This window comes from Danio rerio, chromosome 17 (assembly GCF_052040795.2).
Source record: "Danio rerio strain M-AB ecotype USA chromosome 17, GRCz13ab, whole genome shotgun sequence".
Classification (NCBI taxonomy): domain Eukaryota; kingdom Metazoa; phylum Chordata; class Actinopteri; order Cypriniformes; family Danionidae; genus Danio; species Danio rerio.
In genome coordinates, this window is record NC_141037.1 from 28,214,415 (window position 1) to 28,227,093 (window position 12,679).

Genomic DNA, 12,679 nt, shown 5'->3' on the forward strand with positions numbered 1-12,679 from the left:
AGAGTTTACATCACGCCTCGTCGTCCGTGACATATATCACTGTGCAATACGAAAAATCTTTGTAAAGGGTTAAAGTACAGCTGTATTTACACTTACTTTGGTCATATGTTTATTTTTTACGTCAAATCGCTGTCGCTAAACCCGATGCAGTCAAGTGTTAAGTGAACTGACTCAACAGAGTCACTAAAATGATTCGACTCTAAAGAACCCTATTTTCCCGAATCAGACATTATTAGAGAACAGTCGCACAGTTTCTTTCGTATTTCAGTTCGTTAGTACTGTCATATTTCCCTGAGATGACTGTATGAGAAGAGTCGGATTTGGAGTAGAATTGTGAGCAAACCTCCACATCAAACCGACACTCTTTTGTCTGGTAAGTACGGTTTTCTTGAACTGTATAAACACTGATGGATAAACGCCAAGGGATTCCAGTTGAAGTAAAATATATTTCATCTTTGTATACATATTTGTATTGTTTGAATAAATATATAATTGCTACTGTGGTCAGGGCATCATAATTGAGATCGTGGTCTCGTGAGCAGCTCGCTTGAAAGATTTTGTGGTTACACAATAATAACGGTACATTGTTTCACAGTGACCGGCTTTGTGAAAGTGTGTAAACCACAGATTCTGATAAACCTACACTATGAGTGCATTTAGACTGCAAATAATCTATATTTTCATAACATTTTCTTATCTGGACATGAGCATCGTATCTTTGCATTATCTAGTCGATCTTCAGAACAGAAAATATCATGGACAGGCAGGGAACACCTAGTTGACACAGGATAAAATCATTTATCTTTTTTGGAATGATGCTCTAAAAGCAGCTTCTAGTGTGTACTTTCATGTTTTATCTTCACTTGTCAAGAACTGTTAAGATTTGATCAATAATATAACTGGAAGTCTCTTTAATTGTGACACTGATTCTGTCATTGACTATAGCAGAAAGGACATTCTTCATCATGGCTGAGCATTTGTCCCAGAGTGAACTGGACTATCCTTTCAAGCTTTTGGAATATTTCAATGGATTCAGGATCTCTAAGGTTTGTGTTTCATGTTTTGTCTTTGTAAACACACATTGCTTTAATCGGTCATGCTTGCTTTGACGTGGATCAACCTCAAGAATCATTAGCAGTTCATAACAATAACTATTTACCATGACATTTATAAGTGGATTTATGAGTAAATGTTTTATGTGAGAGCATCTATTATTTGTGTCAGTCCACTGTTGTGTCCCATGTAGCGCTCAGGACTGCTTTCGCCTCCAGCAGGACCAGCCTATGACTTATTAAAAGCCACAGAGTCAAACACTAAAATGACTCAGGAGTCTGTTGTCCCATGAGACTTTAAGTAAGGTCCTTTAGTGCTTAAAAGGATTATGAAGTAACAGAAGTTTGTAAAAAAAATAAAAAATAAAATTCAGTTTTTGTACTCTGAGGCAACTTAAAGTGATCTAGATAAAGGTAAATGGAGTCTTGTAAATTGTGAATAGAAATTAAATTGGAGCTAGTCATAACACAATATAAAAATAATAAATATGAAATATTTCCCTGTATATCTACGTACTGTACATTTTAACCTAATTGGCTCATGTTATTTATACTATCATTAATTTTGGGGTTCTCTTTGAGAAATGGAGTGCAAATGCTTATGGTTAAGGTAATACAAATTAATAATTTTATATTGCCTTAAGTTGGTGTTAATTTGTAAAAGTAAATAGGTGTAAAATATAAAAATAGATTTATAACTAAACAACTTACTGCTTCTGTTCATCAAAAAATCCTGACAATATCCTGACTACCTGACAAAAGTCTTGTCGTCAATCTCAGTGTTAAAAGCAACAAGTAATAACTTGACTTTTAGTTGATCATTTGGGAAAGTGACAGAAGGTTGATTTTTCAGATGAATCATCTGTTGAATTGCATCCCAATCATCACAAATACTGCAGAAGACTTACTGGAACTCGCATAGACCCAAGATTCTGACAGACATCAGTCAAGTTTGGTGAAGAAAATTCATGGTTTGTGGTTACATTCAGTATGGGGGCATGCAAGAGAATTGCAGAGTAGATGGCCTGAGGTTTCAAGACATTTTTGCTACCCGTTACATTACAAACCACAAGAGAGGGCAAATTCTTCAGCAGGATAGCGCTCCTCATATTTCAGCCTCCACATCAAAGTTTTTGATGTCAAGGTGCTCCAGGATTGGCCAACCCAGTTACCAGATGTGAACATTATTAAGCATGTCTGGGGTAAGATGAAGGAGGAAGCATTGTATTAGAATCCAAAGAATCTTGATGAACTGTGGGAGACTTGCAAGAACGCTTTCTTTGCCATATTAATTAATAATAAATAATGAATAATAAATAATAATTAATAAATAATTAAAAATCAAGGCATGATCACATAAAATAAGCGTAATCTAGAGACCTTTGCCTTTCATATAAGCCACTTCTCATACCAAATGATCAATTTAAGGTCAAGTTATAATTAGTTGTTTCTAAAACTTGGATAGGCAACAAGACTTTTGTCAGGTAGTTTATTACAAACCAAACAATGCTCTGTATTAATATTGTGGAATTAAATGCAAACATTTAATTACACTATGAACATTTCCTTGCATTTTTTGAAGTTAAAAATGCATTTAATCTTTTAAAAGACATAGCAGACACATCAATGACAGGAGAAGTTCTCGATCTAGGACTTTTTTGTGCAATCCACACTGTTTCGTTGTACCTAATAGAAACAAGTCACATGAACTCAATAGTTCATTTTAAGGCTAATTTTAGTTTCCTCCATGCTTTACATCAGACTTATATTTAAAATACATATATATTAAGTGTGTGTATTTTATCAACTAGATCAACATAAAATAGACTGTAATATTGTGCGTTGTTGGCTATCTTGGTTTACGTTGAAATTTCTAGGGTTGCCATTGTAAAGAAGAATAGAGCCTGTATTTTGGTTGTGTGTGTATTTTTATTTTCAGTTATTAGTATTTATTAACGTTTCTACGGCTATATATGTATTTCAAAACTATATGCATGGATGTGTTTAGAAAATAGTATTATAAATAATTAACATCATAAAGATTTGGGTTTATGTGACAGTTATGCTAACAAAGTTGAGTTTCTTTCTTCTGTTGAACACAGAAGTTCTACAAACTTTTGAAAAATTTGATTGTTTACTCAAATGTTTTGAGGCAATATATTTGCACAAATATTTTATCCAATCTGGAATGATTACCTAAATTTCTCCTCTCCTCCAGGCGATATTTTCAGCTTGTGAGTTAGGGGTGTTCGACCTGCTCCTCCAGTCCCAAAAGCCTCTGAGTGCAGCTGAAGTGGCAGAGCAGCTTGGCACCAGTCAAGATGGCATTGAGCGTCTGCTGGATCTGATGGTTGCCATTGAGATTGTGGATGTGGAAGTGGTGCAGGGAAACGGTAAGCTGCTTAACAATCTCATCATTCCACCACAATTGGCTGGAAATAACCTAGATTCTTCAAAACAAAAAGACATTTTATGTGTTTGTTCACACATCATGCTTTCATTGTGTCTAGTATATCAGAAAAAAGCTTTAAAAAAAAGCTTTACCTCTCTAAAGCTTTACCTCTGTCTTCTCTCAAAGCTCTTTATAGCAGTACAGATGTTGCTAATCTCTACCTGGCCAAAAGCAGCCCCAAATCTCTGCATGATTTGATCATTTATTCCTCTCAGACCATCTACCCGCTCTGGAACAATCTGGTAGACGCTGTTAGGTAGGTTCATCCATCCCAGTTTTGAGACACTTAATTTTTATTCTGAAATTTGTTCCAACATTTGGAGATCTAAATATAATGAACACTTTTCCTTCATTTCCACATTATTCCCAGTTGTCATGGATTTAGTTGGTTAAATACGCTTAAAATCTTGGATTTTTTATAATATTTAGTTTATTTTTTGGAAACAAACCCTTATCAGTTTCTGACTGTCGTGGCAATATGTTTATTAATACTGTAGAAGAATTAAATTGTTATAACATCTCATGATTTACCACAAAACAAGTAAAAACGTAGCACTGTGAAATTACATATTTGACATTTTTTATTACTATATACACACACACACATACACTCACCGGCCACTTTATTAGATAACTGCTCGTTAACATAAATTTCTAATCAGCCAATCACATGGCAGCAACTTAGTGCATTTAGACATGTGTTCATGGTCAAGAAGATCTGCTGCAGTTCAAACCGAGCATCAGAATGAGGAAGAAAGGTGATTTAAGTGACTTTGAACATGGCATGGTTGTTGGTGCAAGGCGGGCTGATCTGAGTATTTCAGAAACTGCTGATCTACGGGGATTTTCATGCACAACCATGTCAAGGGTTTACAGAGAATGGTTCGAAATTTAGATAATATCAATTGAGTGGCAGTTTTGTGGGCGCAAATGCCTTGTTGATGCCAGAGGTCAGAGGAGAATGGCCCGGCTGGTTTGAGCTGATAGAAAGGCAACAGAGGGGCTACAGCAGCAGAGGACCACACCGGGTTCCACCCCTGTCTGCTAAGAACAATAAACTGAGGCTACAATTCACACAGGCTCACCAAAATTGGACAATAGAAGATTGAAAAATGTTTCCTGGTCTGAGGAGTCTTGATTTCTGCTGCAACATTTGAATTGTAGGGTCAGAATTTGGCATCAACAAAATTAAAGCATGAAAAAAGTTTAGGCTGGTGGTGGCTGGTTTCTTGAACATGAGGATGGGTTCACTGTACTCAAATGTCCTCCAAAGTCACCAGTCCTCAATCCAATATACCACCTTTGGGATGTGGTGGAATGGGAGATTCTCATCATGAATGTGCAGATGACAAATCTGCAACAACTGCATGATGCAATCATCTCAATATGGACCAAAATCTTTTAGGAATAATTCAAGTACCTTGTTGAATCTATGGCGCGAAGGATTAGGGCAATTATGAAGGCTAAATAGCATCCTACCCAGTTTTAGTTTGGTGTACCTAATAAAGTGGCCAGTGAGTGTACATATATTATTATTATTTGAAATTAAAATGTTTGTTTTGTTTTCCAATAAAAAAAAAAAATCCAAAAACTGGAGGCAAAAATATTAACAATTAATTTGTGTTCTAACACATATAAAAAAGCCATATTGATTTATAGTACATACTATTCACCTTATTCTCCGTGTACGGGTGGGCGCAGCCATTCGAATTTATTTGGCTCAAGACTTCCAGTCTCATTCACTTCCATTCATTTTTAGAGGCTTGTTCTGCTGCTTGATGTTGCAAAATGATAATTTATTATTATATTATTCTTTTTATGTATAGTCATGCAAACACTTGTTTGTAGAGCAAGTAGTTTATCGTTTTCCGCTGTTTATTATTCCTAGTCATTTCTCTCATAGGCTACTGAATCAGAAGTTCTAAAACAATCACAAAAACGAGTGCACTTCATGTGTTATTCTGGGGTAATGAAGGCTAGAACATACTGTAGTATCAACTTTAATCAATCAATGAACTGTAAAAAAGACTGTAGTATAGATACAGTGTTGTATGATATACCCTATTGTTGTTGAAAACTATAGTATTGGGTATTTTTTTTAAATATTTTTTTCTATTACTTATTGTTGTTGTACCAACTATTATTAATATACCAACTGCAGAATCACCAAAACAGTTTAATTCAAGTACTTTACTATAGTATGGTTAAAAACACTTTAGGATTTACTATATGTTACTGTAGTATTTTCTTAATTTGGGAAGGGAATAATAATCAGAACATCTAAAAACTTTTCAGGGAAGGGAAGAACCAGAATGAGAAAACCTTCGGCCTGCCGTCTGAAGAGATCTTCTCTGCCATATACAGGTGTGTGTGCTGAAGTTTAATATTAGCAGTAGGGTTTGTGTGATTATGTTTGTTGTTGTTAGACGTCACCTGATTAAAAATCCTTTCTCTAACTGCAGTGATGCGGTCTTAAGCGATTAGCCGCTGGTGCTGTGTAATTCTAGGTCATGGACTACAAGCCATTCAGCTTTGAGGCTTTATGACAGGCGTCTGGAGGGGTGCTGGGACTGTCTGTGTGTGTGCTGTAGTGCCTAAAGCTAAACATTGCAAAAAGGACTTGTGTTATTGTATCAACTGTGTTGTGAGTGTGTGTGTGTCATTAGGCTTCGTTAGATTTAGTATAGTTGAGAATTTATTAACTCATATTTCTGTTTAAATATCGTTATGTTTTTTTTTTTAATTCATATTAATTATACCAATTATTGTGGTCTTTCATACCCAACATTTTATTTATGATTGTGCATCTGTTTAAAGCTAATGGCCGTGTTTTGTAACAGATGGCAGAAGTGTCAGTATCTGGGTTTGTTTGTCCCAACTTCGGTGTGAATCCATTTGGAAATGTACCATCTGTCGTTTCAGGTCAGAAGAGGAGATGCTGAAGTTCATGGGACTGATGAACTCTACGTGGGTCATTGACGGCCATGACATAGTGACAGCTTTCGATCTTTCGAGCTTCAAGTCTGTTATAGATCTGGGAGGTGAGAGTGAATGTTCTTGATTGCAGAAATGTTGTAGTTTTTCATTAAATGATTGAGGCAGCAAAAGTGGAACCCATGTTAATTTGTGTTTTTATTGCAGGCTGCTCTGGTGCGTTGGCTCGAGAGCTGGCTAAAGAATATCCGTCCTCCAGCGTCACGGTTCTGGATCTGCCGTCTGTGGTTCAGACTGCCCAACGGCATTTTGCCCAGCAAGATGACACCATCTGCTTTCAAGCGGGTGCGTAATGATGCATTGTAACATTGCTAATGGTTGCCGTTTGACTGATTCTCTGTCCTCCTGAACTTGTGAACTGCCCTGAAAACAAATATTCTCATTACAGTGAATAAAGGCCTAGCTAAAGTACATTTGCATGACCTCAAAACTAACTCAAATATTCATGGCCTCAAATTAAAAAGGCAAAATTCACTCAGGGATATTTATTTTAAATATGTTCTAAACTGGGAAGGCAGTGGCGCAGTAGGTAGTGCTGTCGCCTCACAGCAAGAAGGTTGCTGGGTCACTGGTTGGAACCTCGGCTCAGTTGGCGTTTCTGTGTGGAGTTTGCATGTTCTCCCTGCCTTCGCGTGGGTTTCCTCCGGATGCTCCGGTTTCCCCCACAGTCCAAAGAGATGCGGTACAGGTGAATTGGGTAGGCTAAATTGTGTGTGTGTGTGTGAATGTGTGTGTGGATGTTTTCCAGACATGAGTTGCGGCTGGAAGAGCATCCGCTGCGTAAAAACTTGCTGGATAAGTTGGCGGTTCATTCCGCTGTGGCGACCCCGGATTAATAAAGGGACTAAGCCGACAAGAAAATGGATGAATGAATGTATTCTAAACTGAACAAGCTTCAACGCACAATGAATGCTTTTGGACTAGGACGTTTTTTTGTTTGTTTTTTGTTTTTACAAAATAACAACCATGCTTGATCTTCACAAAAATAATGATTATGTGTTTATTGTGATCCGTAAATATATTTTATATAGTATTTATTTTTTTATTATTTTCTCAGAGTTTTTAATCTGGGCGGCATGGTGGCTCAGTGGTTAGCACTGTCGCCTCACAGCAAGAAGGTCGCTGGTTCGAATCCCGGCTTGGCCAGTTGGCATTTCTCTGTGGAGTTTGCATGTTCTCCCTGTAATCACATGGGTTTCCTCCGGGTGCTCCGGTTTCCCCCAGAGTCCATAGACATGCGCTATAGGTAAATTGAATGATCTAAATTGGCCATAATGAATGAGTGTGTATGGATGTTTCCCAGTACTGGGTTGCAGCTGGAAGGGTATCTGCTGTGTAAAACATATGCTGGATAAGTTGGCAGTTCATTCTGCTTTGGTGACCCCTAAAAAATAAAGGTACAAAAGAAAAGGAATGAATTTTTAACCACTTCATGGATAGAACAGTGTAGAGAATTGACAGGAAATCATGGGGAGCAGTGAGAGGGTAAGGATCAGCAAAGGACCTCGAGGTGGGAATCGAACTCAGGTCACCGTGAGCACCTTGGTGCTATATGTCGACGCACTTCACCTCTAGGATGTTATCACCTCTAAACGTTATTAGGGTTTTTACGAGTGCTGGAAATCCTGGAAAATGCTTGATTTTTAATATTGTGTTTTCAAGGTTAGAAAAGTGCTTCGATTTTATACAAAGTGCTTGAACCTGCTTGAATTTGAACTTGCAGGGCTCGAAATTGTGACTGTTTTGGTTGCATATGCGCACGATTTTATCTATGTGACCTCAAAATATATTTTGGAGCATATGTGCGAGTGCATAAATTGTTGTTGTGCGACCAGTTTTCATTCCAAAATGTTCACAGCATGCGTGTATTTATGGAGCCAATAATGAGCCAAAACAATCTGAATTGTTAAATTGAATTATTAACAATTGTTAGGTAATAATACTGATTATGTCCCATTAGAAAAGTTTTGAATGTGTGTTTTTTAACTTGATAATTGAACATCTGAAATTTAAGACAACTTAATTTTTTTAAGTCAGATTTTTATAGACTTCGTTTTAAATTTCATTTGTTCTGAATTCAAAGACTGCAGATATTGGGTATGGAAAAAAAACAGTTTCAAGTTTTTTTTTAAGAATTCAGATTAACACAATACAAATTCAGATTGTTTTGGCGCTATTAGCTTCATACGCATTTAGGAGACATTCACTCAGAAAGTATCTTTGCACCTGAAACGCCAATCCAATGACTGCTAAAAAGAAAAAATAGCAATGCACATGAAATATCATGAACGATTGGTCATGAAAGTTTGGTACAACACCCAAACAAAATCTGACTGTAAGCTCATTTCTTAAGATATCAACTTTAGGTAGAAAGAGGCCAAACTTAAAAACACACTTCATCGAATAACTGAACTTTTAAAAATTAATTTTTTAATCATTTTTAAGTTAACTATCCTAATAAATTTATGCACTAAAGTACTCAACAATTTAAGTTGAAATGTCATATTTTGTTTTTCAAAATAGCACAATGCATTTAAATGTGAAAAAGTACATACAACATATATAAACGTAATTAATCGTGGTCATTAGGTGCTGGAAAAGCACACAAATGCACCTTGAAAGTGCTTGAAAAGTGCTGGAATTTAGGGTGAAAAAGGTGTAAGGACCCTGTGTTATTTATTTTTTATATAAATGTGTGCAGTTTATTGTACTGTGCAGACCACCTGAAAAATGAGGGAATAAGCCGAAGGTGAGTGAGTGAGTGAGTGAGTGAGTGAGTTGTATAAATGTGTGTAGTATGAATGTAATCTGGATATTCAGTACTACATTCACCACCACAGTGTCATCCTGGTACTTTTGAATTAAAACATACTTCTGGTCATCTCGTTTTTCAGCTGGTATATAGTCGGGAAATGTGAATTTTAGATGCAGACTTTTGAGCTCTTTCAGCCAAAATACATCATTGTTCTGATTGGCCAACTGATGCAGTGTGACTGGATAAACACCTCAGCTGTGTGTAAAGAGTAATTGGATTGACCATACTTGTTATTTCTGACTTCCACCTTAAGCCAAAAGCTAAATATAAAACTACAAAAATACAAACAAACAAACACTCAGTTGTATAGGACTAGGGCGACACGGTGCAATCGCCTCACAGCAAAAAGATCACTTGTTCAAGTCCCGGCTGGGTCAGTTGGCATTTCTGTGTGGAGTTTGCATGTTCTCCCCGTGGTCATGTGGGTTTCCTCCGGGTGCTCCGCTTTCCCCCAAAGTCCAAAAACATGAGGTGAAGGTGAATTAAAAAATTTTTTTTGGCCATAGTGTACGTGTGTGAATGAGCGTGTATGGATGTTTCCTAATATGGAAGCGCATCTACTGGTGTAAAACATAAGTTGGCGGTTTATTCCACTGTGGCGACTCAAGATGAATTAAGGGACTAAGCCAAAGGAAAATGAATGTACAGGATTAGTTAAAGTGGGAGTTCTGTTGAATAGAAAAAAAGTTATTTTGAAGAATGTAGGAAACCTGTAAATATTGACATCAATAGTATTTGTTTATCCTTCTATGGATGTCAGTGGTTTTCAACATTATTCAATATATCTTCTTTTTGTGTAAAACAGAATTAAAAAGCATTTATAACACTGAAATGTGTGTGTTCATGTGGGGGGAACTGTCTCTTTAACAAAAAAAAACAAAAAAAATCTACGTATTTATATATATGTATATATGTATGTATGTATATATATATATATATATATATATATATATATATATATATATATATATATATATATATATATATATATCATCTCATATACACTATCACCATGTTTTAGGTGAGCATGAGACTTTCATAAACTTAAAACAAAAGATTTAGAACATTTAAATTGTAATGTAAAACTGCAGTGATGAAATATAACTCTACTATAGTTTTTCTAATCTCTGTGTTTGCAGGGGACTTCTTTGAAGAGGAAATCCCTCCAGCAGATTTATACATTCTTGCCCGAATCATTCATGACTGGAAAGAGGAGAAAAATCTCAAGCTGCTGAGGAAGATTCACGCAGCATGTCATCCAGGTGAGAAATACCACATTCAATAAAGCAAGATTACCAGATCAACAGTAGTAATCAATGGCCCTCAAAGGACATCAAGCATCTGACTCGCCCTTTTGTCCTCCTTACCATCTCTAGGTGGAGGTGTCCTGATAGCAGAGGCTCTGCTGTTTGAGACCCGCAAAGGTCCAACTATGGTTCAGATCTTTTCTCTGAACATGCTGGTCCAGACCGAAGGGAAGGAACATCCACCGTCGTATTACACACACCTGCTCACAGATGCAGGATTCAGTGACGTGCAGGTCTGTCGGACCGGAAAATCATACGATGCTATTCTGGCACTCAAATGAACAAGAACCAAAGTGATTCTAGTACCCTTTCTGCCTTGTCTGCAGTCCTGTTTTGATCAGACACATCAGTAATCGTGTTCACGCACACGTCAGACGTTTGTTGTTTGTTTTGGGAATATGATAAAAGAGTATTTTCTCCATCACAATGTAAATACACTACTAATCCTTACATTTCCTCCTGAAGACTGAAGTCTTGGTAGAGATTAGGTGTAGTTATTTGTGAATCTTCCTCCCTGAGGCCTACAGAAGTGGTCTGAGAGGCGGTGGGACAGGAGCTGTTTTTCATTGGCCAGTGATGTGTCAAAAATAAGCTCCTCCCTCCATCCTGTCTGGTGTATCTTTGCACTGCCATCTTGATAAATGGTTGCGTGTTGACCCCTAGTGGTTGTTGGTTGTACTAACAATGTATAAAACATGAAAAAACATGCATAATGTGTAAATAAAATAGCAGCAGGAGATGTTTAACTAAACAAGGCATCCATATCATTCAGTTTCATCAATATGATGATTTTGTTTTGTCAAAAATTCCAGACAACTCCTAGTTAATTTACTCATCCTACTACAGGAGGTTGTTTTAATGGATTTTTTGAGGGATAGTTCACCCAGAATTATTATTTTTTTTGCTGTTAGTATATTAATATACAGAATATTAAATGAGATTTTGTAGCCGAAACTTCGGTCCTTGCTGATTAATAAAATGCTAATTAGTGGCTACTAGTACACTGAGAGTCCTGCTGACACGCTGCAGTCTTAGGAAGCATAACAATCAGTCGAGAAACTGAACATTGTTTACGTGAAGCTTGTGCTCCAGACTGTCATCAACACACTGTTTGCTTAACACTGTGGATTAATATTGTTGTAAAAAAGGCTCAATTTGGCGATGCGATGGCGCAGTGGGTGGCACGATCGCCTCACTGCAAGGTTGCTGGTCTGAACCTCGGCTGGATCAGTTGGCATTTCTGTGTGGAGTTCGCATGTTCTCCTCATTTTTGTGTGGCTTCCTCTGGGTGCTCCGGTTTCTGCCAAAAGTCCAAAGACTTGCGCTATAGGTGTATTGGGTAAGCTAAAATTGGCCATAGTGTATGTGTGTGAATGAGTGTGTATAGATGTCTCCCAGTGATGGGTTGCAGCTGGAAGGGCATCCGCTGCGTAAAACATATACTGGATAAGTTGGCAGTTCATTCCACTGTGGTGACCCCAGATTAATAAGGGTACTAAGCCGAAAATAAAATAAAAGAATGAATAAGGCTCAATTTCTTGCACAGACCATTTACTATTCTTCAGAAGACGTCCAGTGTCTCATAAAGAGGCACAGATATAAACTTTGTATTGTGTTTATGTTTTTTGGTCACTCTCAAACTACTGGTACCCTTTCATTTGCAATTAATTGAATACCAAAGACCTTAGTTTACGCTAAAAACCTTATTTATATTCTACTGAAGGAATAAAGTCCACACCTTGGGTGGCCAAAGGATGATTATATTAAAAGTTTTTTTTTTAAATCATTATTTTAGATCTTTTGTTTGTGTACAGTTTTTTTCTTGTAAACACATGCTCCACCCTTGATCATGTGGCAAACATTTATATTTTCCAACGGAAAAATCTAATAAAGGAAAATGAACAAAGCCTATTGCTGGGAAGTGATCCTATGGGATTTACAGTCTTTGCATTTTGTATCTTCTCCAAAGGTTCAGGATATTTGTGAAGCACCTCACCCTCTCATAAAGCAAACAAACAACTCAAAAGAATTATTTTGAAGCTTAAAATTATTTGATTGG

The 12,679-nt window shown here is 36.9% G+C and overlaps 1 protein-coding gene and 1 long non-coding RNA gene across 3 annotated transcripts; one reads left to right on the forward strand and one right to left on the reverse strand.

Annotated features, from left to right (window-relative positions):
* Positions 1-195: 195 nt before the first annotated feature.
* On the forward strand, positions 196-12,527 carry asmt2 (acetylserotonin O-methyltransferase 2). Of its 2 annotated transcripts, none has more exons than XM_087289350.1 (9): positions 196-373; positions 949-1,046; positions 3,271-3,445; positions 3,631-3,760; positions 5,800-5,868; positions 6,427-6,545; positions 6,646-6,783; positions 10,453-10,575; positions 10,690-12,527. In XM_087289350.1, exons 2-9 carry the CDS (start codon positions 966-968, stop codon positions 10,899-10,901), a joined length of 1,047 nt encoding a protein of 348 aa, XP_087145476.1. In that variant the 5' UTR covers positions 196-373; positions 949-965; the 3' UTR covers positions 10,902-12,527.
* LOC147833103 (uncharacterized) lies at positions 6,971-11,156 on the reverse strand. The gene is made up of 3 exons (XR_015513426.1): positions 10,927-11,156; positions 10,681-10,820; positions 6,971-7,882 (listed from the first exon to the last, which is right to left on the reverse strand). It is a non-coding gene; the product is annotated as an uncharacterized LOC147833103 (long non-coding RNA).
* Positions 12,528-12,679: the final 152 nt, after the last annotated feature.

Bases quoted from the DNA above. Each gene is read 5' to 3' on its own strand.
- asmt2 (XM_087289350.1), top strand. From the start codon at position 966: ATGGCTGAGCATTTGTCCCAGAGTGAACTGGACTATCCTTTCAAGCTT. The intron at 3,446-3,630 runs GTAAGCTGCTTA...CTTCTCTCAAAG, and splicing joins GGAAGTGGTGCAGGGAAACG to CTCTTTATAGCAGTACAGAT. The intron at 10,576-10,689 runs GTGAGAAATACC...TACCATCTCTAG, and splicing joins TCACGCAGCATGTCATCCAG to GTGGAGGTGTCCTGATAGCA.